Source organism: Pterocles gutturalis, unplaced genomic scaffold, assembly GCF_000699245.1.
Source record: "Pterocles gutturalis isolate BGI_N339 unplaced genomic scaffold, ASM69924v1 scaffold6205, whole genome shotgun sequence".
NCBI lineage: Eukaryota > Metazoa > Chordata > Aves > Pterocliformes > Pteroclidae > Pterocles > Pterocles gutturalis.
Window position 1 is genome coordinate 36732 of NW_010145953.1, and position 23778 is coordinate 60509.

Consider the following 23778-nt stretch of genomic DNA (forward strand, 5'->3'; position numbering starts at 1 on the left):
TTATGTGTCTGGTGTTTTGTACAATGTCTCTCACAGCACCCAGCGCAGTCAGATAACTACTGTGTGGTGCCTTCCGTCCTAATTATTTGCACCAGGGAATGGGTGTTTTTTCCCAGGCTAAATGGCACAGCTGGTTTATGTCCATCCTGTCTGTAGGATAGGGATGCTGGTATTTTCTATCCCCTGTCCTGTTTTATGATTTTCATACAAAATGGAATTATTTGGTTCAATTTAGAGGGAATCCTGGGACGGAATTAACACACACACAATAAAAACATCTGGGGAACTAAGTCCCCAGCATCAGGGAAGTGAAGCACTTCACCATGACAGAAGAACAGATAAGCCTTCATATCCACACACAACTGCTACAGGGAGTACAAGTTCTCCATGGCTGCTAAGTGCAACAGGACAAGTTTCATTTTAATTTCTTGCAAACATAATTATGTATTTCAGAGATTTAGGACAAACTTCAAGCTGAAAGAACAGATATCTTTATCCACTGTCTTTCCAGAGAGGCTGTGAATTACTCCTCACTGATAGTGCTTTGAACCAGATTATACACAATAGACACGGGTATACAACAGATCCACTGAAAAAGGGGTTAATTTAACTTGTTTATATCCCAGAGCAGGGGACAGAGGAGGGTACAGTTCATGGAAAGGCACACATTTCCATATACACTGTTTATCAAGCCAGCTGCAGCACAGAATTACAAATTCCATAAATTCCTGTCCAGCACAACCTCAACCAATGCTGCTAGCAAAACATTGCATGATACACGTGTGAAATGGTGGCATCCATCAGAACATTTTGCTGAGAAGGTTTGTTAAACAGCTTGAAGTCACTCTGACATCACTCTAACCTTCTGAAGTCACTTAGAATCCTCCAATTAACTCTAATGGAAAAGCAAGGAAAATACCAAGTTGTTCCTCTTGCTAGCACCAAAATCTTAGTAAGCTGTTGGTAGAAGTCTTACAAGAATTAAGAAAAATAAACTCTTCTTCTGAATTTGACTTTTTGACCGTCTGTGCATGCTAAGGGTGGCACAGGGGACTCTGCTGCCATGCAGGCTGGACATGGGCTCACAGCCACTGCGACAAACTGGCTCACTTGGGACTCCAAAGAAAAAACATCAAGACAGCCAACTCATCTCTTGAAGGGCCACATGGCCATAACCTGAACATCTTCATCGTTCAGAGACTCCATCTTCTTTCCCTCTGCCTACAGCTAAGCAGGATAAGAACATCCCCTTCATTTTTTTTTTTCATAGAAGCAAAACTTTTTCCCTTTTCTGTTGTTTCCCCTGCTTGGCACCCAGTGTTTGACCCATGGTGCTTAATTTAAACACTTCCCAGTATGACTGAAGAGCAGCAGCAGCTGCAAGCACCCGGGCCATGGCTCAGTGCCCATCCCATGCATGTTTGTTGAATAAACCAGGAGGAACCTGCAGAGCTGGTGAAAGATGCTCATCGATGGGCATTTTCCTCTTGTGCTCTTTCCAGCTTCAGCACTGGGCACCAACAAATGGCAGAGAGCTTGAAAGTCAGGATGGGGGAAAGACGAGTTGGCATAAAACGAGCCCTGAATGATGGAGCTGGCTGGCACCGAGGTGTTTGCTTCATGCTGGCCCCAAAACACACCAGATAATTGGAAAGATGATTTGGAGGAAACAGGGTGTATGAGACCATAACACCTCTGCATCTGTGGTGTTGCCAGTGCTCACAGTTGAACACAGGCAACTCCAACTAGTTTTAACAGAAGGAGTGGGACTGCAAAGAGCTGTATTCCTGCAAGCTTCAGGAAAATCAGTGGCTAGACTGAGGCAAGAGACTCTTCTGGTGTCTTCCCCAAGGACACAACTATAGCATGAACTGAACACTTAAAATGGACACCCAAACTTTTGCAAGATGTGCTCTCACATCAGACATCCATAGGAAACCCCTCCTGGCAACATGGCACGTTTGGAACCCAGCACAGCAGATGCCACTATCTCAGTAGGAACCTGCAAAATATGGGCAGAAACCTCAGGAGGGTGGGAAATCACAAGCACCAGGAATCCCTGAGGAGCTGGTTGTTCCTTCTGGGGTACCAAAGAGCAAGAGGACCAGGGAGGGGAGCTGACATGAGAATTCAATGAGCTCCTGCAATCTCTTCCCGTCCCTGATACCCACTTGGCACGTCATTTCAAGCCCACACTTTATGTACCAAACCCGTAGAATCATAGAATGGCCTGGGTTGAGAAGACCTTAAAGATCATCTAGTTTCAACCATCCTGTTGTGGGCAGGGACACCTCCCACCAGCCCAGGTTGCTCAAAGCCTCATCCAGCCTGGCCTTGAACCCCTCCAGGGATGGGGCATCCACAATTTCTCTGGGCAACCTGTTCTAGTGCCTCACCACCCTCTGCGTGAAAAATTTCAGCCTAATATCCATAGGTTGTGCATGACACAGGTTAATTTGGGGATGTATCAACTCCCTCCCCATTAGAACTCCAAACCCATGAATGAATTATATAAAAATAAAAGCATATTTTAATAGTGCACAATAAAAGATGCACAAGCTCCTTAGAATTCAGGACATCATCACCCTTTCCCCCTGCTGCACCTTCTTTTTCCATTTTCAGGCAGATTTCTTTTCCATTTTATGTTTTTTAGCTGCTGCTGTTGTCAGCCAGCCTGGGGTTGCCTTTATGTCAGCCTTTGGGGACATGATCTCTCAGTACCAGTTTCTCAGCTTGTGCCTGTGTCTGCCAGGGCTCAGAAACAGCAACTGCAACAAATGAATAAATAACAGCGATATACTGGCATTCCCACACAGGCTGCCAAACCAGTCACAAAGGCAAGGGATTGTCAGCGACCACTCCTTCAACGTTTCATCTGAATTTTTGTAAATAATCATTCAGCCAACACGACGTGTTTATCTGGGGATTTTTAACTCCCTCTTCCCTAGTCCTTTGGTTTGAAAGGGTTGCAAAACTCCTGTTTAGACATAGTCTAGATCATTCGCTCTCACTTTGTTGTAACTTTACAATTTGTTTGGTTAGGTGAGAATTTTTTAGAGTATAGTCCTGAAAAAGGACTTTGTGTAACCTGGGCTAGTGGGAGGTGTCCCTGCCCATGGCAGGAGGGTTGGAACTGGATGATCTTGAAGGTCCCTTCCAACCCAAACCATTCTGTGATTCTATGATAAGAAGACTACAACAATCCTTACAGACCCAAAGACAAAAGCCTTCATCCTGTGAGCAAAAAAAAGACAAACTTTAAAACCAAACCAAGAACCAGCAGTGTAGTTAGACTCTACTCGCTGCTGTGCTGACCCCTCCTCCTCTTCTAGGCTATGGTTTCAGCTGAGGGCTACTTGGGACATAGCCACAGAGAAAAATCTCAAGTCAGGAGGGTTTTCCTATCAATTCCACCCCTGGAGACAGCTTTATGCTTTCCCCCAGACACATCCGACAAGACACGGAACACACATCACTGCTCCTGCACAACAGCGACCTGCTCGGACGTGCGAGATACTCTGCTGGTTGCCTCCTACAATCTCTAGCACTAAGAAGGCACGTCCTCCAGCCAGTGTTCCCATCCTCAGTCACCACAGAAAGACAAGGTGAACATTTTAAGGGATGGTGTATACCGTACATTTCCCCACGCTGTAGACCCATGACTCCACATCACATTTGAAAACACTTTCATTTCAGTGATGGATACAGGGAGCTAACTTTCCAGGCTGTGAACTCCTGACAGCTCCTCAGTTTAATACATTGGGAAAAGATTTACACCCCTCACCCAACCCCCCATCCACCTGAAGGAAAGAAAAACATATATTTGGAGGAGACAAAAGAAGAAGGGAAGTATTTTATTACACTAGATGTCTTTTACAAGGGTAGTATTTCCAGCCATCTGCTCTAATTATTCCTCCTGTATTGGCCACCAACATCATGCAACAATAGAAATAATTATCTCCTTGAGGGCAAAAAAAAAAATATTTACAGAAACAAACAAAAGTTGATTATTTTTAGCTCCTAGGGAAAAAAAAAGAAACAACAAGCTACTTCTTAATGAAGGAGCAATTAGGAAGGTGGGTAGAACATCTATAATTAAACCAGATAAATTGGTGCAGGCTCCTCCCCTCCTACACATACTTGAAAGGGATGCAAATGCTCGTTATTTGCTACAGTCAGTGGAGTTAGCATGCAAAACACTGCCCAGTGCCCAAGGAAGCTGAACATTGACATAATTCACTGCCTTTCCTGCTTGTAAGGTTTTTAACCCTTTGACAAATTAACTGAAAAATGTTCACCACCACTGAAAAGTTATAGAATTGCAATGGGCATGGACAGGTCTTCCTCTGTAAAACTAGCATCCCCGAGACAAGCACGATTGGACACTAAAAAAAACTCTTTCATCCTGCTGTTACAAAAGCAGTTTCCTGCACGCACTTCATCACTCAGTGTAAAAAAAGTCCTTTTTTCTATATAAATCAAAACCAAAAGAGAACTTTTGCAATCGTTTTTTCATTCTCAGCAACGCATAAGGATGTTGCTAACAGAAAGAATGAAGGCATACGTAGGACTTTGTGGGAAAGACAGAATAAGGTCATCCCAAAAAGGACAGACATTACCTTACACTGGGCAAAAATAAATATAAGCAGCAAGAAAAAATATTCAACAGCACACCTTATTGTGTAGACGAACGGATTTAGACTTCCAAACAGAAATGAGAAATATTTAGTTGGCTGTGCTATGAAATCAAAGAATGGCCAAACTGAAGCTGGGCAAAGGTAAAAATGAATGCAGAAGTTCCCAAGGTTTCTCCAGGTAGTCTCAGGACAGAGGGTACTGTTCACGTGCACTTCATTACAGTTCTCCAGCTTTGCATTGAGGCATTTCCAAAGAGGCTTGTAAGCTGGATGTGAGGGAGTAGAAAGTAACAAAAGGAGAACCTCTGGAGAAGTTTGCAATGGCCAGTCCTCTTCCATCCTCTTAGTAAAAGCACCACGCTCACCTCTGTCATTTCTACTTAATCTGGTTCCATTTGGAAACTCCTTTAAAGGAAGAACATGGCAAAACAGGGAGCATATTTCAACTTCTACTAGTATCTCCCAGCCTCCCCTCACTTGGCAAAACAGTGAAGAATTTTACTAAGGATCCAGATACATGAAAGGAAAGTCCCTTCAAATTTATGTCATGGCAGAGACTACCCATGGTTAACCCAACTGAGCAGACACTGGCAACCAAACTGGGCAACAAAGGCGGGTAGATAATGGGACCAAAAAGGTAGACAGATAATGGGACCATCTTCTTCCAGTTTCTGAAAGCAGCTATACAAAAAAATAGCAGGAAGGGTTGTGCTCGAGTCACAAATCGTTAAGGAAGTAGCCTTACATTAAAAAACAGAAGAAAGGAAAAATATCTAGAGAATCATACAATGGGAAAAAAACAATAATTTGTCAGAAGACAACATTATCCCCAAGAAGACTGGAAGTAACGGTGGTTATGAATAAACTAAGGCTGAAAATGAGCAGAATGCTTCTGACTATACACATATATATAATCCTGTAACAGGTTTCCAGAGGGGGTAGATCAAACTGGGCTTTTCCTTATGAATTGGCACACTTGACATGATTGCCTGTGATAGAACAGGCCTGGAACATAACCAACAAACCTTTTCCAAGGCCACGAGATGATATTTTTATTACTATCTGCATCACCTGCTGCTGTGTAACTTCTCTTTACCCTTTACATCAGCTTTAAAAAGTAGGTGGTATTATCCTACCTAAGAGAGCCACATAGCAGTTCCTTCATTAATGACTCCCATGGCATTGGTACAACAAGGATCAGGGATGGGCACGTGGCTGGACGTGTGGTGTACAATCCAGCACCTTTATTTCTAATTGAGAATGCTTGTACTCTGAGTTTAAAACAAAATATTATTTTTCCTTTTTTCTTTTCTTTTTTTTTCCCTTTTTCTTTTTTTAATATATATTTTAGCTGTCCTGCAGGAATCTTTCTGACTTCTACTGAGTTGCACAGGCACAAGAAGCGAAAAATCTGGCTGCACATGTTCTCTACGGGACTGATGAATGACCCTAGTCTCTCTCCAACTATTACAGGATAAATCTGTTTACACACAAAAAATTGACCTGGGCTGGTGAGGTGGGACTAGAACCAGGAAACTGGCACGTCCCAGAGGTAAAAATGCATTTGCAGCCAACAGCATTAGTAACTCAAGACCATAAACAAGCCACGCTGTCATTAATTACTCCGACAGGGGCAGCCGCAAAAGCAGTGAGAAGACCCAAAAGCCAACTGTAAATAGTTCATCTAGCTGATTAGTTCAGAAAAAAAATGAGTGGGCAGTTTCGGAGGTCAGAGCCCATGGCACAAGTCAGTCTCAGGCCAATTTGCAACTGGACAATGGCATGAGAAACAGCTTAATTCCTGCTAAAAAAAAAAAAAAATTAAAAAAATAAAAAAAAAATTCCAAGTAATGAAACCACTCAAAAGACAACCACCAAAAAAAGGCTTTTCCAGCAGGGGAGTAATCACTGCAATTTCCAAGCACAGAAGGTAAGGCTCTTTGCACCAGAGGTATTTAATTAAGGACATGGAGTGTTGGATCTAGTGGTGCTTTCATAGGGAGGGTGCTGAAAAGACATCACTTGTCAGGGGGTGCACGTCCCCCATATAGAATGAGTCAGCTTCCTAAACACAGGCAATAAAGCTCACCCAAATACGAGGTAAAATACCAAGTAACGGGGGAATATGAGCCATACTAAGCCACTCCATAATTAAACAAACCACGAGACCCATGGGAAGGTCCAGGTCTATTTATCACACTTGTGTGAGTCCCTAAGTGTTGTTCTTGGGTCTCCTGGGGTCTTTTGAAGGTTATGGTGGGAGGTTGACACTAGGATCAGAAATCTCAACTTCAAATAATAAGGAAAACACCCTGCAAGCAGAGGATATGTCTCGGAGCACATGAAGAGACCTGTTTCACAAAATGCAATTTTTCTCTACAGTAACACACTGTGAATTCACTAGAATTTTCCTAACGTTCATTTATGGCCTGATATTCAGAGACAGTTTATTTCAGTGGAAACTATCCCAGTGCAGAGTTTTAATCACAAGCCCAACTTGCATGAAAATCCCGTGCGTGTAAACACATTGGGGAATTCACTGAATCTCCCAGTTTAGATACAACATGACTGGTTTTCCCTTTCCAGAGCACAGTCAAAGGGCACACATAATTTACACATCTCTCTAAACCAGTGATTTCTCAAAGGATGAAGGCTTCTGAGATGAATTAAAAATGGCAATTTAATGATAATGAGAAAATTGCAACATCAAGTTGTTTACACGAGCAGAATAACCGAGCCTGGTGATTGTGTTGGCCTTTGCGGCACGCACATTGTCTCACAACTGAATGATCTTGACTTACTTTTACTAAGCTGAGAGCAAATATTGTGAATACAAAGATTAACAATTTTCCAGCCACCTTCAGGAAAATAAATTATGTGCCTACGCATCAGCAAGGAGGACATTTAGGGTAAATGGGGTGAGAGGACCAAGGCTGGTCCACCTCAACAGTGTCAGTGGAGATCTGATGGTGATGGGTTTTTTGGATCAGGCAGGAGAGAAAAAAAAAAAAAAAAATCCTTGTGAGAGTTCCAAATCAGCTGTGAGGGTGGGCTGGAGGTCAGAGCACTGGTGTGGGATCCAGCCTCTGACTTTCACACAGCTCCTATGGGGATGGAGGGAATACAAGTGAACTGATAACACAAACCATCTCCACAGCAAACCTGGTTTGGAAGGGGTTTGCAATGATTTACCAGGAAAAGACTGGAAAGTGCACTGAAGATGGAAAGAGCTGCATGTAGGTGACAACTTGGTACACCCTATGTGTAAAATAAAGCACATAGACAGAAAACCCACACAATCCAAGGAAAAACACTGATACTGCCATGTATATATCCACATCTCCTCAGACAAAGCATCAGGGCTATTTAAGAGACTGTAACTGGACATGTTTCTTCTATTCTTCTACCACAATTCTTTTTCACTGTTCCATTAAGAGGTTCAGGCCTGTCTTGAACAATACCTCATTGTCATCACAGTACTGCTCCACTGAAACATCTATTACCCCAAGAACATTTTAAGCAGCACCCAACAGAAAGCTAAGAGGCATTGTAACCATTACTGTTGTTTTATCACCTGTACATGCTCGCAAGAGGCTTTGTAAACGTTACTGTTGTTTTATCACCTGTACATGCTCTTGAACAAATAGGATGACACTCGCCCACCCATAGCTCCTTCCATCCACAGGCCCCCCAGAACACGACGGAAAGAGGGACCTGCTGGGAAAACTCCGAACAAATAGGATGACACACGCCCACCCATAGCTCCTTCCATCCACACACCCCCAGAACATGACGGAAAGAGGGACCTGCTGGGAAAACTCTAGGTTGCAATCCCTGTTTTGTTAAAGGGAAAAACTGATGTGCTTGATGATACCTTCACTATCCTGCAAGAAAAACTCAAGGCTGACTACACCAGGTTTGGTTTCTGCTGAATCACTGCAGTCCCTTCATCAAAACATTTTCCCTAATCATTTGCACCTGTTGAAAATGTATTTTTAAAGTAAATTCCACTTGAGATGGTGGACTTGAACAAGCACAAAGACACTTCTTTGGGCTATACAGCCTTTCTGTCTCCCAGGGTAGGATCTGAAGCAGCCCAGCAGCACTGAAAGTTATTCCTCTCTGAAATCTGCACCTTTGCTCCTGTGCAGTGCCTTGCATAGAGGCACAGAAGTTAATAAGTCTTCACTTCATCTGTTGGAAGTGAATTTATAGAATCCTAGAATGGTTTGAGTTGGACAGAGGCACAGAAGTTAATAAAGTCTTCACTTCATCTGTTGGAAGTGAAGTTATAGAATCCTAGAATGGTTTGAGTTGGAAGGGATCTTAAAGATCATCCAGTTCCAACTCCCCAGACACGGGCAGGGACACCTCCCACTAGCCCAGGTTGCCCAAAGCCTCATCCAGCCTGGCCTTGAACCCCTCCAGGGATGGGGCATCCACAGCTTCTCTGGGCAACCTGGGCCACTGCCTCATCCCCCGTACAGGAAAAAAATTTCTAAAGTCCTAAAGGAGGTTAGGGATTAACTGCCTTTAGTCGCCCTCAGCCCGGTGGCAGACCTCTGTGATGGATGCTGAAGGGCAGGACTGGGGAAGCATGCACTGCCCTTTCCTTCCTGTACCTGCCCATCCTGGAGAAGGTTTTGCCCTGCACGGCTGTTATTTCAGTAATGCAAGCTTTGTAAACGGCTCAGCCTAATCTGCGAGCTTTCAGAGCCCGCTTTCAAACGCAAGGTCCTGTTTAGTTTTAGCACATCAACAACATGCTTTCTTAGCCTATCTGTATGCATTATCTACTGCTGTAATGTATCATGTACCGAACTACAGCATCATTACAGGTAAGTGCTCAGGTTTAAATGCAAACATAATTGCATAATGCGGTACAGCCAGGAAGAATAATGCAGGAAATAGAGCCAGCTCCATCTGATAGCGCAATCTGACTGGAACGCCGGCCGTTGGGATCAAACGCACAGCCCAGATGGGGCAACCAAGAATCAAAGTGCTTTGTGGTATCTTTATTGTCATCATCAAAAACACTTATCTATCAGAAAGGTAAAAAGGTGAAGATGGGACTCTTACAGAAAAGGTCACATAAGCAATAGGGTAACGGTGGGTTACGATGGTGAGGAAGATGTCATGCCTTAGTAAAAGCTGCCTTCGCACTGTCACTTCAGCCTGAATTTGCCAAGTCCTAATGGGAATCTGAGCGTTGAGTGTAATTTAGAAGACTGGGAACACCTATGCTATATCCTTGCAGTCAAGGGTGTCTATGTAATTGTAATAAATCCAGATAAACCCTCAGATCCTACTATGCAAGAAGCTGCACAAACATGGAACATTCCTGATGCAAGACGCCTTCCAGATGAGGACGTGCCTACAGCAGATATGCACACTTTAATACATTTATTTTATATTGCTAAAATTAGAACTGGTTCTCAATGGAATACTGCTTCCATCTATTCATTTTTTTTTTTTTTCAGTAGTTTGAGCTCACAGTGACACAACAACATGCAATTTCAGCAGGGGTGCAGACAGCACTGCAACATAATCCAGAAGGGAGCTGAAGTTAATTCCGTGCATTTTGTACCCAACCATTATGCCATGAACAACTACGCCTCCGCTGAAGAGCAGCATCACACATCTTACGGGACAGTAACCACTCTTGTGATCTCAAAAGATTTTAGCCCAAACTTCATTTTAATCAGACAACCCGATGAGAGACTAGCGTGAGAGAGAACCTCTCGACCAACACTCTGCCCTCTGAACTGAGAGGTCTTTGAGCTGAAAGCACAAACTGCCGCTGTTTGAGCTATAGAGCCATTCCTCTGTCTTGCAGAGCTGTAACAGCTCATCTTTGTTGGGAAGGCAGATGCCCTAAAATCATGTGCACTCCATGGCTTTCACTATCTGCCCTCCCACACAAGCCTGTTAATCGTTTGGCAGGACACAAAATCCAGGGTCCCTTTCCCAAAGACACTTGCAGGCACATCTTTACCCCAATATCTGAATGTGTTCAAGTGCTTAAAGGATGCAGATGGGTGCCTAGCAGCATTTTCCAAAGGCATATTTGATTTTGGGGAGAGATGGGCACCATACTAGGGCACATACCCAAATGAGATTGTACATAGAGTCATGGAATGGTTTGAGTTGGAAGGGACCTTAAAGATCATCTAGTTCCACTCCCCCAACCCCCTGCCATGGGCAGGGACACCTCCCACCAGCCCAGGTTGCTCAAAGCCTCATCCAGCCTGGCCTTGAACCCCTCCAGGGATGGGGCATCCACAGCTTCTCTGGGCAACCTGGGCCACTGCCCCACCCCCTGCACAGTGGAAGAGGGGTTGGAACTTGATGATCTTTAAGGTCCTTTCCAACCCAAACCATTCTATGATTCTGTGATTCGTCCTCCACTCTCCAAATGCAAGTTAAGGCAGGAGGAAAAAAGGCAAATAAGTGAGAATTAAAGGGTGAAAGAGCGAGAGAGTGCATGTGAGAGGAGAACCATAATCCCTAAGTGGGTGATGGTGAGTGTGACCCTTGATCAGAATCGCAGACCCCAAGAAGACGTGTGAAAGCAGGAAAATAAATCAATAAGGCAAACAGCAATCTCTTGCCTCGATTTTATTTGAGGAAGTCAAATTTACCGAGCTCCTCACAAACGATCTTTGGCTAAAATCACCGCTAATGAGCTCTGACATTTGAAATTTAACTGAATATGAGCTAACAGCTCCCAGTCCTGCACCACCCATGAAGTTAACTGGGAATATTTTCTTAAAGCTATAGACAGGCTAAACCACCACTTTATTGAGAAGACGCAGCGGTCACAGGAAGGTGTTTATAACTTTCACTTCACCTGATGCTTCCCTGCCCTGGGATGTCTGTTTTTCTTCATGGGGACCACAGAGCACTTGGTCCCCTCTGCTCCTTCCCATGGCTGTCGTAATTATTTGCTAGTTTTTACGAGACAGCCTTACGATCCCTTAATGAAGTCCCTTGCTCCGCAGCTATTCACAAGGACAGATTGGAAATGAGGGGCTTCCACTTCCAAAGCTGCCAATCAGGGGAAGGTGCCCAGCCTTTAGCAAGCAGTTGTTAAGTCAGTCCATCACCTGGCTATTACAGGCTCATCATGAAAACAGCTTGGTTTTACTGGCAATCACATAAAATTAACCCTTTCCTTAAAGACAGAAGGAAGGCTCTAGTAGATTAATTGCAGTACAGTGCTTGAACAGTTTTTTTTCCTCCTGCTACAGAAATTATTTTTTAAATTTTTTTTAATAAATAGATTCTGAACTGAAATAGCACAGCAATTAATTTGTCTAACTGCACACCTAGTTCATGCTGTTTCACCTGTGAAAAACCTTGTGATAGCACCGGCAGCAACAAAAATAGGAAAAAAATCAAACATCAAAAAAAACCAGCACAACAAGTACTCCTCCTGCTTACTCTAAAGTCTGTACACAGAAGAAATCATGATACAAGGCGAATATGTTTCCATCGCTACCAGTAGCTTACTATAAGACCAAACTTTTCAGGATTGTTATCCTCATGATTACCCACTTTTTTCCTGAATGAAGCAAAACCCAACTGTGTCCCACACACACACACACTCCATCCAAGACTTCATCTGATTTCTCATCGATTGGAAGCCTGATCCTGCACTCACTGCTCGGGGCCAGGCTGGGTACCAAACTCAGCTCTTTAGAAGTGGTGTTAATCCAGCACCCACCTCACATCAAATGCCATAAAGGATGGAGGCATTACAGCGGGTGCAGGTATAGTCTACAACCTATCAGAAACTTTTCAGAGACAGAAGGAGAAAGAGATCCTGCTCCTTTGCAACCCATGGCTAATGATAACCAGCCCACCTGAGTTACTGGCCCATATCCTGCCAGTGTTTCTCCAAATGAGGAAATGTCCCTGAGAACTCAGTGGCTTTGTGCACGTACGGCAAGTTTTTCTCCTGCATAAACATTTGTGAATAAACTGCCAGCAACTAAGAGTGACTTGCAGGAACACGGAGCCACCACAGCACCTGACACACACCAACACTCCCTTGTTGGCTCAGCGTTTTGCAAGATTAAATCAAATCAATTTTGATGTGGATGAGGGAAAAAGGTCATCAAGGGGAAGGTTTAAAATTTATTCAGAAGTGGGCATTCACAGGTCAATCAAGTGCCTTAATGTGGATTTAATTCCCTAAAATGAAACCCAATAAAACAAAAAATAAAATAAAAATAAAATCTCTGATTATTTCTTAAGTCTAAAGGGAAACATGCTCCACCCTGCAGATTTGGCATTTCAGTGCTTCAAACCAGCAGCTGTCTCCAACACCATGGTCAAACCCAGTTCTCAGCCTTGGCCGCAGGCTTTTGGGGTTTCTCGCACAGCACAGAGACAGCATCTCCATCTGTGATCCAACCACATCCAGCACCCCTCCAATGCTCCCACTCTGGCCATGTCCACACTACTAAAGTCTTCCAGCCTTCAGAACAGGTGCCCACATGCCTGACCTTTGCTTGGTGTTGAACCAAGCCCCAGAAATATTTGGGAAATGGTTGTAGGTCAGCCAGAACCTCTACTCCACAGAAAACTCCTGTGTGGAGCATCAAGCACACAGAATTGCTCTGTTTGTGCTGGGAAAGAGGACACGAAATCAGATGGTGATACAGAGTCTGATGTTGGTGATACAAGTGTCAGAAAGCATCTTCATCCCAAATCACACCTAAGGAGGGGCAAGACCCTCTTGTATGTTCATCAACAAGTCTGGGCCATGTGTATCTCCGAAGAGCTCATCCCTTTTCTGATTTAATCCGAGATGGAGAGATGGAGAAAGTTTTCCTCTGACTTCACCCAGAACGCCATGCACCCCAGCACAGACCCAGGCATCAAACACCCCCCAGCTCCTTCCCCGAAATTGAGAGTGAGTCGCACAGAGAACCAGTGCCATGCTTTCAACCGCAGACAACGCTTCCCCCTCCAAAACTGCCTAAACACCCAAGGAGTCAATTAGAGTCTCTGTCATAATTAATCAGGAAAGTGGCAGCAAGACTCCGTGCAAGAGCCTGGGAGCAAGCAGAGAGAAAATGTGCCCACAGTCCCCCAGGAAGGCTTCCCCACACCCTCCTGACCTCAATTCGAGCCTTCCCTTTCTGCAGGAAGGGAAAGATTTGCTTTCTGTTTCCTGGAGGAGTGCCTCCGAAATGACACTTTTCACTCTGAATCTGTGTTTCCTTTCAGGGTGGGGAGCAGGAGCAAACGGAGAGGGAAGAAGGAAAACGGTTCTCATTCAACCGAGCCACGCTCTGTTCTGGTTTCACACGGGTGGGTTTCAATGTAAGTCGAAAGGTTTTGATGGGCTGTGGGTAACAGGGGACTGGCATCCCATTCTGAGGGGAATAGCATCCCAGCTGGAGGGTAACGGCATCCCTTCCAACGTGCCTCTAGTGCAGTAGGATGAGTGATGGGGAGAAGAGGGCTTCCTGAAAAGGCATGTACAGTTTAGGAAGAAATCTCCTCAGAGATGGTGATAGAAAGATGGTGGGACTGAAAAAAAAAACAACAAACAACCTACCTACAAAAAAAAAAAAAACCCTCAACACAAAATGAAAAAACAAGTCTGTTCAAAATGGGAAAAAAAAAAGAAAGCTACAGTTCAGTCCTTCATTTTTTATCTGACAGTAGGAAAGTGTTAAACCTCACATCAAGCAAAAAGTTAAAGTAAAAAAACCAACATACCACAAGCACATCTCCTAAATTTCCCATTTCAGCCCAAGGCTGATCCCATTAAAAAAAGAAAAAAAAAAAAAAAAAAGAAAGAAAAAAAAGAAAAACAGAGAAAGAAAGAGAAGCAGTTTTGCTTATCCTTTTCTCACACACCTAGCAGCCCCTTTTTTATATTATTTATTTATTTACCTCCCCCTTTCAGGGTAAGGCCCTTATTTTCTCATTTAGTCCAGCAGAGATTGTCCTCCTGGAATGACCTTTTTTTTCTTTCTCTCTCTCCTCCTCTCCTTCCTCCCCCCTTCTCCTCACTGCCTCCAGGCCGTTGCCCTCACGCCAGTAACTAGATAACACACTCTATCAGAGATTTTTTAAAAAAATCATTGAAAAGGCACTAGGGCTGATAGTGGCATCAATCCTAGCCTGACACGGGCTCGGGTCAACCATTTATCTCTTCACATTGCCTGTGGTTACTGTGGAGGCCATCTTGGTTCTCTACATCTTAACAGCCTTGCAGATGGTAGCGCTCTCTGCTCCCACAGCATCCACACCCCAAGACTGGCTTTGTGTTTTTATTTTTATTAGATAGTTATGGACTCCATCATTTCCTTTCTGTAAGGAATGCAAATCTTAGTTGGCTTTGTTGCATTCTCTGCCCCTCTCTGAAAAATGTCACTGGCACCAAGCAACGAGGTCAAGAAATAGGAAATATGGAGATTCAAGGGTGGGCTGTTAGAAGTGCCTATTTATGAAAAATACATACACAATATAGAAGAGTTTCATCTAGTCCTCTTCTTGCCATCCCCTCCCGTGTGACATGGATATTTTTGGCTATTTGCACTGCCAAAGCACCCAGGAGCCCTATTCAAAGCCCAGGGCACCATAACATCAGGTTCTATCAGGATGCTCCCTAATAAGCTCTAGTCAAAGGAAACTATTCCCCAGCCTCTGCAAGATGTGAATCCTATGGCCAAATAAAGGGATCTGGGGTTTTACAGTATCTAAAGGGATACACGGGAATGAAACGTCATATTTTGTCATAATTGACCCTCAAGTTCGGAAGAGAAGAGCTCTTTTACTAATCCCTACAAACAAACTGTGGAGTGGTAGAACGAAGGGTAAAGGTTTTAAGCTGAAAGAGTAGATTTATATTAGATATTAGGAAGAAATTTTCACTGGGAGGGTGGTGAGGCAGTGGCCCAGGGTGCCCAGAGAAGCTGTGGATGCCCCATCCCTGGAGGGGTTCAAGGCCAGGCTGGATGAGGCTTTGAGCAACCTGGGCTGGTGGGAGGTGTCCCTGCCCATGGCAGGGGGTGGGACTGGATGGTCTCTAAGGTCCCTTACAACCCAAACAATTTTATGATTCTAATAAGCTGGAATCTGCTCTGTTTTTTCCCATGTAAATTTTTCTACACCAAGGTAAGGAGAGGGAATGCCACTCTGGAAGCACTCTTTAGCATCCACCTCCACAACACGGTGAGGCAGGACAGGTGACACTACTTCCCTTGCACCAAGGGTGAGGAATCACAAACCTGACTGCCCCATCTCTACTCTCACACAATTACAGGACTCATCCAGGGCTCCCGTTCAGATCAGGATGCCTCCATCATCACAGGCAGCATGTTTCCTCCCTACTGTGCTCAACCACTCTCAGATGGGTGCTCTGGCTTTCCTCCTGGGCATTACAACAAAGGGGAGCACTGAAGAAGGCAGAGGGAGGATTGGTTTGCCCTTTCTGGCATTGTTTGGTGCTCCAGGAAAAAAAGGCAAAGAAGCTTGAAAGACTATACCCCATCTTCACCCTTAGGCACTGGCACCTTACTGAAATTACTGGATTTTTTCATTTTAATTTTTTAAATTTAATTTTATTTTTTCAAACAGAAGATATCTTTAAACCTATCTGACCCTAAACTGGAAGCCCACACATGTCTGGAAACAGGGGCAACCAACTATGAGCCCTTCACCTTCAAAAAAATGCACCCAAACATCCACACGATGTGAGGACAGCACTAAAAGAGGAATGAAAGAGCATCATCGTGCATCTTCCACGCAGAGCACATAGAGCCTGCTGGACCTGCAAGGCAGACTCACCCACCATCGCTTGCAACCCATCTAGATGGACAAAATGGTCAAGAGATTTGGAACCAGTCCTGCTGTGAATAATGAAATAGAACAAAATCATAGAACAGTTTCGGTTGGAAGGGACCTTCAGGATCACTGAGTTCCACCCCCCTGCCATGGGCAGGGACACCTCCCACCAGCCCAGGTTGCTCAAAGCCTCATCCAGCCTGGCCTTGAACCCCTCCAGGGATGGGGCATCCACAGCTTCTCTGGGCAACCTGGGCCACTGCCTCACCACCCTCACAGTAAAGAGCCCTTAATGTTATTAACAAATAACAGCCCTTTATGTCCAGAGTGCTCTGTGCAAGCAGAGAGCCTTTTATACTCCCCAGAACGCTGCCTAGGATTTGACACCTCTATGAAGTACCAAATATCTCCAATGGGTGATATTACCTCATCTCCTTCCTCGCCTCCAAATACCGTGGCATCCAGAGAGATGGTAAATAGGGAAAATAAAAGCAAAAAAAGAGATCTGCAGAGGAATCCAAGAGATTTGTAGAGGTAGTCCTGCTCACATTAAATAGAAGTTGAACAGCAAGGATCTCTTAGGTGACTCTGCATCTCAGACACAGCCTTTGTAGGGTTTTTTCCCCTTCCATTTTTTTTTTTTTTTCTTCCTGAGAAGTGAACAAAGCACTTATCCCAGTATCAATCACCAAGCTAAGAATTCACAGATCCTCAATACTCTAGGCTACTTCTTAAATCTCAAGATCTTCCCTTAATGCCCTATTTAAAAACAAACTCAAGGCACCACGGTACACCCAGGCAGAGCCGTAATCCAGGACGGCATTTTTATCTAGCAAGTTATTTTTTATTAGCCTTCAATTTCTTAACAGGGATCCCTCGAGGGCTGGGTTGTAGAGAATTCACTAGTCTACCGGTTCAGCTTCCCTACGACTGACTTAATATACGAGGCATCTGCCCTCCGATGAACATTATATCACCCATCTGGGCCAGAGAAGAGGAGGGGAGGGGAAGTCGGAGCAGGGAAACGCTGCTCAAACAGCATGCTTGCATGATGATTAGGTCTGGTCCAGTGATCTGGAATAATAATCTGAAGGCTCACTAAGCATAATGGGTTCGGAGACATCCGAGCCTGGTCAAAGCTTCCCATGAGCATCCTTTACACGTGTTATCAGAGTGTTTTGCACATCTCATCAGTGTCACGGTAGCTGACATGTCATTATGCAGCCAAGGTGGAAGTGGACAGGTACTGAGTGAGCATTAGAACTTTTTTTCCCCTTTTATTATTTAATTCATATCTTCCCATTAGCCAGTGTATCGTGAAACTGTGAACTAATTAAGTCCTGTGGGATATACAATCAGTGCTGGATTTTTTCCTTTTTTTTTTCTTTCCCCTTCTCCTTTCAGTAGGCTAAATTGCATGATATACCAATATAAAAATAATTCTGCAACTCTTCTTTAAATAATAATGGAACAAGTTATGAACTCCAGTGATGCCGAATGCAACAGTGAGACAGAGGTCTGCTGCTTATTTTGCATGACCTAATTAAGTCATATGGGGGCCAATACTTTAAACACAAAGTGAGGCAAGAGGTTAAACCAGTTTCTAAAGAAATCCACAAAAGCTATTTTCTAGGGGGATGGTGGGGCACAGACCAGACCCTGGGAAAAGTGACCCCCAAGTTGGTGAACTCAAATTTCATGAAGTCTGCTATGCAACTCACAGATCTCCAGCCAGCAACCTGAAACTCCCAGAAATATTTGGGATCCTCTAGATTCAGCCCCGCTCAGACTGTAACCATGTGAGCAACGGCTCAGACACCAGATTTGAAGGGACAAAATTTAAGTGATGGATATTGCATTGCCTCCCAGAAAATGCAGTCATTTTCCCTGACGGAAGATGCTGTCCAAAAGTTTTCAAAGAGATTCAGCCTGAAAAGCATGCACAACCTGAATAGGACAGCCAGGATTTTCAAAAATTGACCTAATTTTTGGTAGCTACAGCCCAATTTTCAGACAAAGTTATGTTGAAATCAGAGGCGGAAGAGCTCTCTTCCCTGTGGAATTAAGCTTAGCCATCCCATGCAGATTATCCAAAAATTAAGGTGTCTGTGTTAAACTCTTAATTTTCATTAAAATAAATCTTTTTATGTAGTTATCAGGGGGAAAAAGGAGTTAAATAAATGGGAGAAAAATGACACCTGTGAGGAGTTTGTAGCTAGGATCTTGTGGTACTTGAAGTTTCTGTATATCTAAGACAATAAAAGAAGTTCAAAGGATAACCACCTCATTAGCTCTCTGAGAAGGAGCACCTGTGGTATTTGCTAATCTCTTTAGATAATTTTGGTGTCCCTGGCTTACACATGCACTTGAAATTCAAACAGACAATGAGAGAAAACCATGATAATGTATACAATATGTTCTGGATGTGACCAGAAAAATTGAGGATTGGGTCTGGCAACGTTGTTATTTAAAACCCAGCTAATATGGCTAAGGTCTGATTCCTGGATGAGTTACAGTAACCATTTAATGCAATTTTTAATGAAGCTGACAGACAGATCCAGGGTGAATTCACTGTCTGGATACTATTCTGCAGAGTCAGGCAAAAGAAAGATGGACTATTTCCAGTGCAAGCCTCCTGCCTGTCAAAGAAGGCAGATCAAGCTGACGGACATGCCTCTGCCACTCGCTGTACATCAGGATCCTTGTGCATGGATTTCTCTTCAATGTTGCCAGGTCATGTCTGTGAGCTATCAATAGCAGAGCTGCTAAAAACATGAAAGAAACAGACCTGGGAGAGACCACCATCTCACTGGAGTTGGGTTCCTTGCTACTGGGGATACCACGTCACCTGGCGTCTCTCATACACCCACCCCACTCCTTCCCAGGCATCTCTGAAGGCTTCTGCCCAACATTCTCCAGCCAGGAGATTGCTACAAAACCTCATCATATTCACAGTCTACATTCGCCTCATTTCCAACCTACCAAATCCCAACTAATCTCATTAATCACTTATTATTTTGAGAATTATGGACAGGTCCTATTAGGTGTCTTATAAAGACTGAAGAAAAAATGACTTTGCCCTAAAGCTTGTATCCCTTAGACTCAATTTCCCAGAACCAACCATTCATATTGTTTTTTTATTTTCTGCTCTGAACCAAGGTTGTTCTTTCTTCTTGCCAACACCCATTCATTCCACGCTCTTGATAATACAAGCACCTGTCAGTCTTTCTGCAATGCTTCTTTCTACTTACAATGCCATCCTGAAGCTAACCTTCCTCCATCATTATCTAATCATCTCCTCCCCAACCCTCCACGGAGCCCAGCTTTGCCAAGCCACTGCTGAGTTATCAGCTGGCCTTTTTTTTTTTTTTTATGAAGTGCTTTGAGATCCTCGCGTGATCATGCAATCGAAGGGCTGGATGTTATTATAAAGAGATGCAGTCCCATTACTTGTACCCAGAGTTGTGCTGCCTGCTAATAGCACCATTATCCTAAGGCACGTGGTGCTATTAACGCATTTCACTGCTTGGTGCTGAACCTGGGGACCATTATTTCCACTGGAAAGGTAAGGCCAGTTCACATGACATGATTTAAACCTCTACAGTGAAGCATGCATACGCTGCACCAGGTCGTAAATCTTAACGAGATGCTGTCAGCTCGAAAGGGACCAAAATTGAAACCATTTATCTGAAACTCCCCGCCCAGCCACCTCGGCTCGCCCAAGCCAGTTTTGGGAAGGAGGATAAAATGATTCCAAATGCCTCCTGGGTTCATTAAGCTGTAGCAAATCCCAGATCTAAAAACGTTGCTGGTTTCATCCTGCTCTCCCTGAATGAATTCATTCAGGACACTTAGGACTTCCTCGGTTTTCCCCACACTGGGCAGAAATACCACAGCAGGGACAAACCTCCTTACTTCTTCCTATTCTTGCTCCCACCTGGGTCAAAAGACAACCTGTCATCATCTCACTACTGAGACTGTAGAGCCTGTAAGCTGTTCAGATCACAGCCAGCAGTAGGTAATAACCCCTCTACGCTGCATCCCAGGCTTTGGGGTGGTAGAGATGCCCTTAACATATTTGGGAAAGAAAATATGAATGAAAGGAGTAGTTACCATTTGATCTCATAGTTGCCCTTTGCTGGCCTCCTGCGGTTGCCAACTAGCAATTTTATTTTTTTTTTTGATTTGGTTTTCTCCTTAGCTGGGCATGGTTTTGGTAGCGTAAGTCGACTAGCAAACAAACACTAATAGGTAGAATGCTACATGTGATATTCCTTCACTTAAAACAACAGAATGAAAGGAGTAAATTGCATTTTGGGAAACTCAGCTGCAATAGTAACATCCATGTAAAGCAGATTTACAGGGCAAATGTTCAGAGTCTCTTTCCTCAGTTAAAGATCGAGAATCTGATGCTACAAACACACCAAAATTACTCTGTCAGGACACTTCAGCTGCTTCTGAGGTGGGGTGGTGGAAATTTCATTGCTGATAGCAGAGTTAAAAATTACCATGCTAGCTTTAATACCAATCCTGAGCAAAAAACTTCAGTTTCCTACGTCTCAACCATACTGAGAAGACCACATGATAATTCAGTTTAAATAAAAACCAACATTTTTTATGATAAGTCAGGTGGGTAACTCTTCCCACGTGCACTGTCCTGTATGTGGTAGGTCTCCATCGCTTCTCAGGAGCTGCTCATTTAGGAAAGGATGGTGACAAAGTGATATTTGATGTTCAAACATCGAGCCCTTCTGAATTTCTTCTCACAGGTGGCACAAGTATTCAGCTCAACACCCCAAAAAACTCTGCAACACTGTAAGGACTCTAAAAGGATGTCTTAGGTTTGTAATGAACATTTTTAGATACAGAGCCTTACAACAATGTGAGTTCAGGGTCATTATTTTTTGTAATGAACTCTTTGCATATGTCTTTCTTTGTGCTGTACCCACACGTAACACTGGGAAGACTGTCCCGTTTTACTTCAGATTCCAAAGAGGAGGAAAAACCAAATAGAACCAGAGCTGCACAAATACTGAATGCTAAATCTCTGCCCGAGAGCCAAAACTCCGTTTCATGTCGCTAAGATTTCTGCTCAAGTAACAGAAAATAACACGTTTAGAACAGACTTTGAATTTATATTAAAAAAAGAGAGTGTTTAAAAAGATACATACTGCCCAGAAAATAAGGTAAAACTCATTTATGCCTCATAAAATAGATGATTAACCGTAGTTAACCCTTAATTCAGCTGCGCTGCATTAGGCTGCTATTCCAAGTTGGAAAGCATTTAATATTATATATTGCTGCTGCTCAGCCTAAATTGTTTTTTTCGCCCCCTTTAAATGTACACAATATTACAAATTTAATTTTAAGCTGTTTGAATCAGTCTGTAAAAAAGATTTGATTATACCTGAGTGTTCTGGCCCCAGTTTTTCCATATCTCAGTAATCTTGGCGGTAATTGGCTGATTAGCTCCCTCACACTCCATCTCTGCCTCAGTTTCCATGGTAATGTTACAGGAGCTATTATAGATGAGAACTTCATCTCTTTCCACTTTAGGGCTGAAACGAGAAGGGAGGTTAAATGGGGTGTCATCAATCTTAATGAAATGCAATTATTTTTACTCTTATTAATCATTGCAAGCCATTAGCTTGTGGCAACTCCTGGCCACCATTTGTCAAACTTTGCAAATTTCTGTAATTTTGTTTCCATTATTTTATTGTTTATTTGTTTCCCCCCCCCCTTTATCTGCACACACTCAGGATGAAAATACACGCAGTAAATATCTCTCAGTGATGCTTTTCTGCTTCCCCAAACTGTTACAAACAGTAGCAAATGCCATTCTAGGACCACGACAAGAAGATAAGTGCAGACAGCAGCCAGGAAATCAGCAGTGTAAGGAGCAAAGATGGACTCCTACATGGAGTAGGGTTTGTTCATGTCTCCCCCCTCCCCATCTTACTCACACTTAGCAAGAGGGAATGAATAACTTGCAACTCCCCTAAGGGCAAGGGGGAGAAATTGGAAAAACCACACAACTGGCTAACTGGTCCCTAATTCCAACTGTGAAAAAATGAGCTCATTTAAGGGTTCCAATCCCTGCTACCCAGCTGATTGCAATGATGCTTTGTTGCTAACGTTGGAACATTAACTTAGTAAATTAATTAAACTTACTTAACAGCCCAGACTAAGCAGATTCGATATATGTGCCAGTTATACCAACAGACATTTGCTCCAAAGCCTCCCCTTGCATAGGGGGAAGAAGTAATAGAAAAGGTGGTGGGGAAGGAACATTTTTTTTCCTTGGTCTTGCTGCTGACAGCTTCTGACTTTGGTAGTATTTCATTATGGGGAGCTATAGGATCCAACATCCCTCAAAAAAGAGAGGAAAACTTCCCAATTTAGTTCTACAAGCTTTGGATCAGGCCAAGATGTTCCAACGTTACTTTTTATTACCCCAGCCATTGCTCCTTCTTCCTCCTCTCCTCACCCCACCATCAAATACACACCTGCAGCTTTAGGAAAGAATGGAAAGAAAATAAGTTACATCAAAAGCAACACAGTTCAGAAATTCTATCACCTCTCTGAATAGCTAAGAAAGGACAGAGTGCACAAAATAGAGCATCAGATAGGTAGGACCAGGATTTTCAGAGGTCCTCAGGTTCCTGAAAGCCCCATCTAACAGGAATTTCTAAAATTCCAATGCTAGGAGCATAAGTTTTACCAAAATCAACCCAACTGGAAAGCCAATACTCATAGCTTCCTCGTGAGCATGATGATCAGGATGATTTGATGAACCTGAAGTTTTCAAACCACGCTGGATGTAGCAGCTCAGTGTACAGAGAGCTGCTCTGCCATTGCATTTAGGGCTATTTGTTTTGTTCCCTTTTTTCAGGATTAAAGTGTTAAAGGAAGCAGTCATACTAGAAACTACAAAAAAAAAAAAAAAGCCTTCTGCAAGGAGCTGAACCTTTTTAAGAGTGAATTGTTATTTCTATATTTAAATGAACCTTTCCCTCTTCTGTATCAATAATCAAAAGCCAGCCGTAGGGAACCATGCTGGCTTTTGATAGCGACACTTTGAGAACTGCTCTTGTCCTGTACGATAATTCAGCGGGCTGGGTTATCTCTCAAGACTGTGTAGTACTTCTTTTTAATACTACAACAAAAAACCTGAATGTTTTAAATAACCAACAATTTTAAAGGCAGAAGAGGGTTGTTGTTGGCTAGATGCAGGGCATGGACCCAGTTTGCCAGGTGCTGAAGTCAGCACAAGGACCTCTGAGTGGTTGTTCGTGTCTTTTAACACAAAGTTAACCAGCTTTGTTTGCAGGCA

The 23778-nt window shown here is 43.4% G+C and overlaps 1 protein-coding gene across 1 annotated transcript in view; it reads right to left on the reverse strand.

The window, feature by feature from the left end:
• PKHD1 (polycystic kidney and hepatic disease 1 (autosomal recessive)) overlaps positions 1-23778 on the reverse strand; it is a gene marked incomplete at its 3' end in the record, with an annotated part of 111663 nt that overhangs the window by 33982 nt on the left and 53903 nt on the right. The window contains exon 34 of the mRNA XM_010085546.1: positions 21853-22003. Within this exon, the coding sequence (XP_010083848.1) occupies positions 21853-22003 (151 nt within the window). The remainder of the gene's footprint in view (positions 1-21852; positions 22004-23778) is intronic.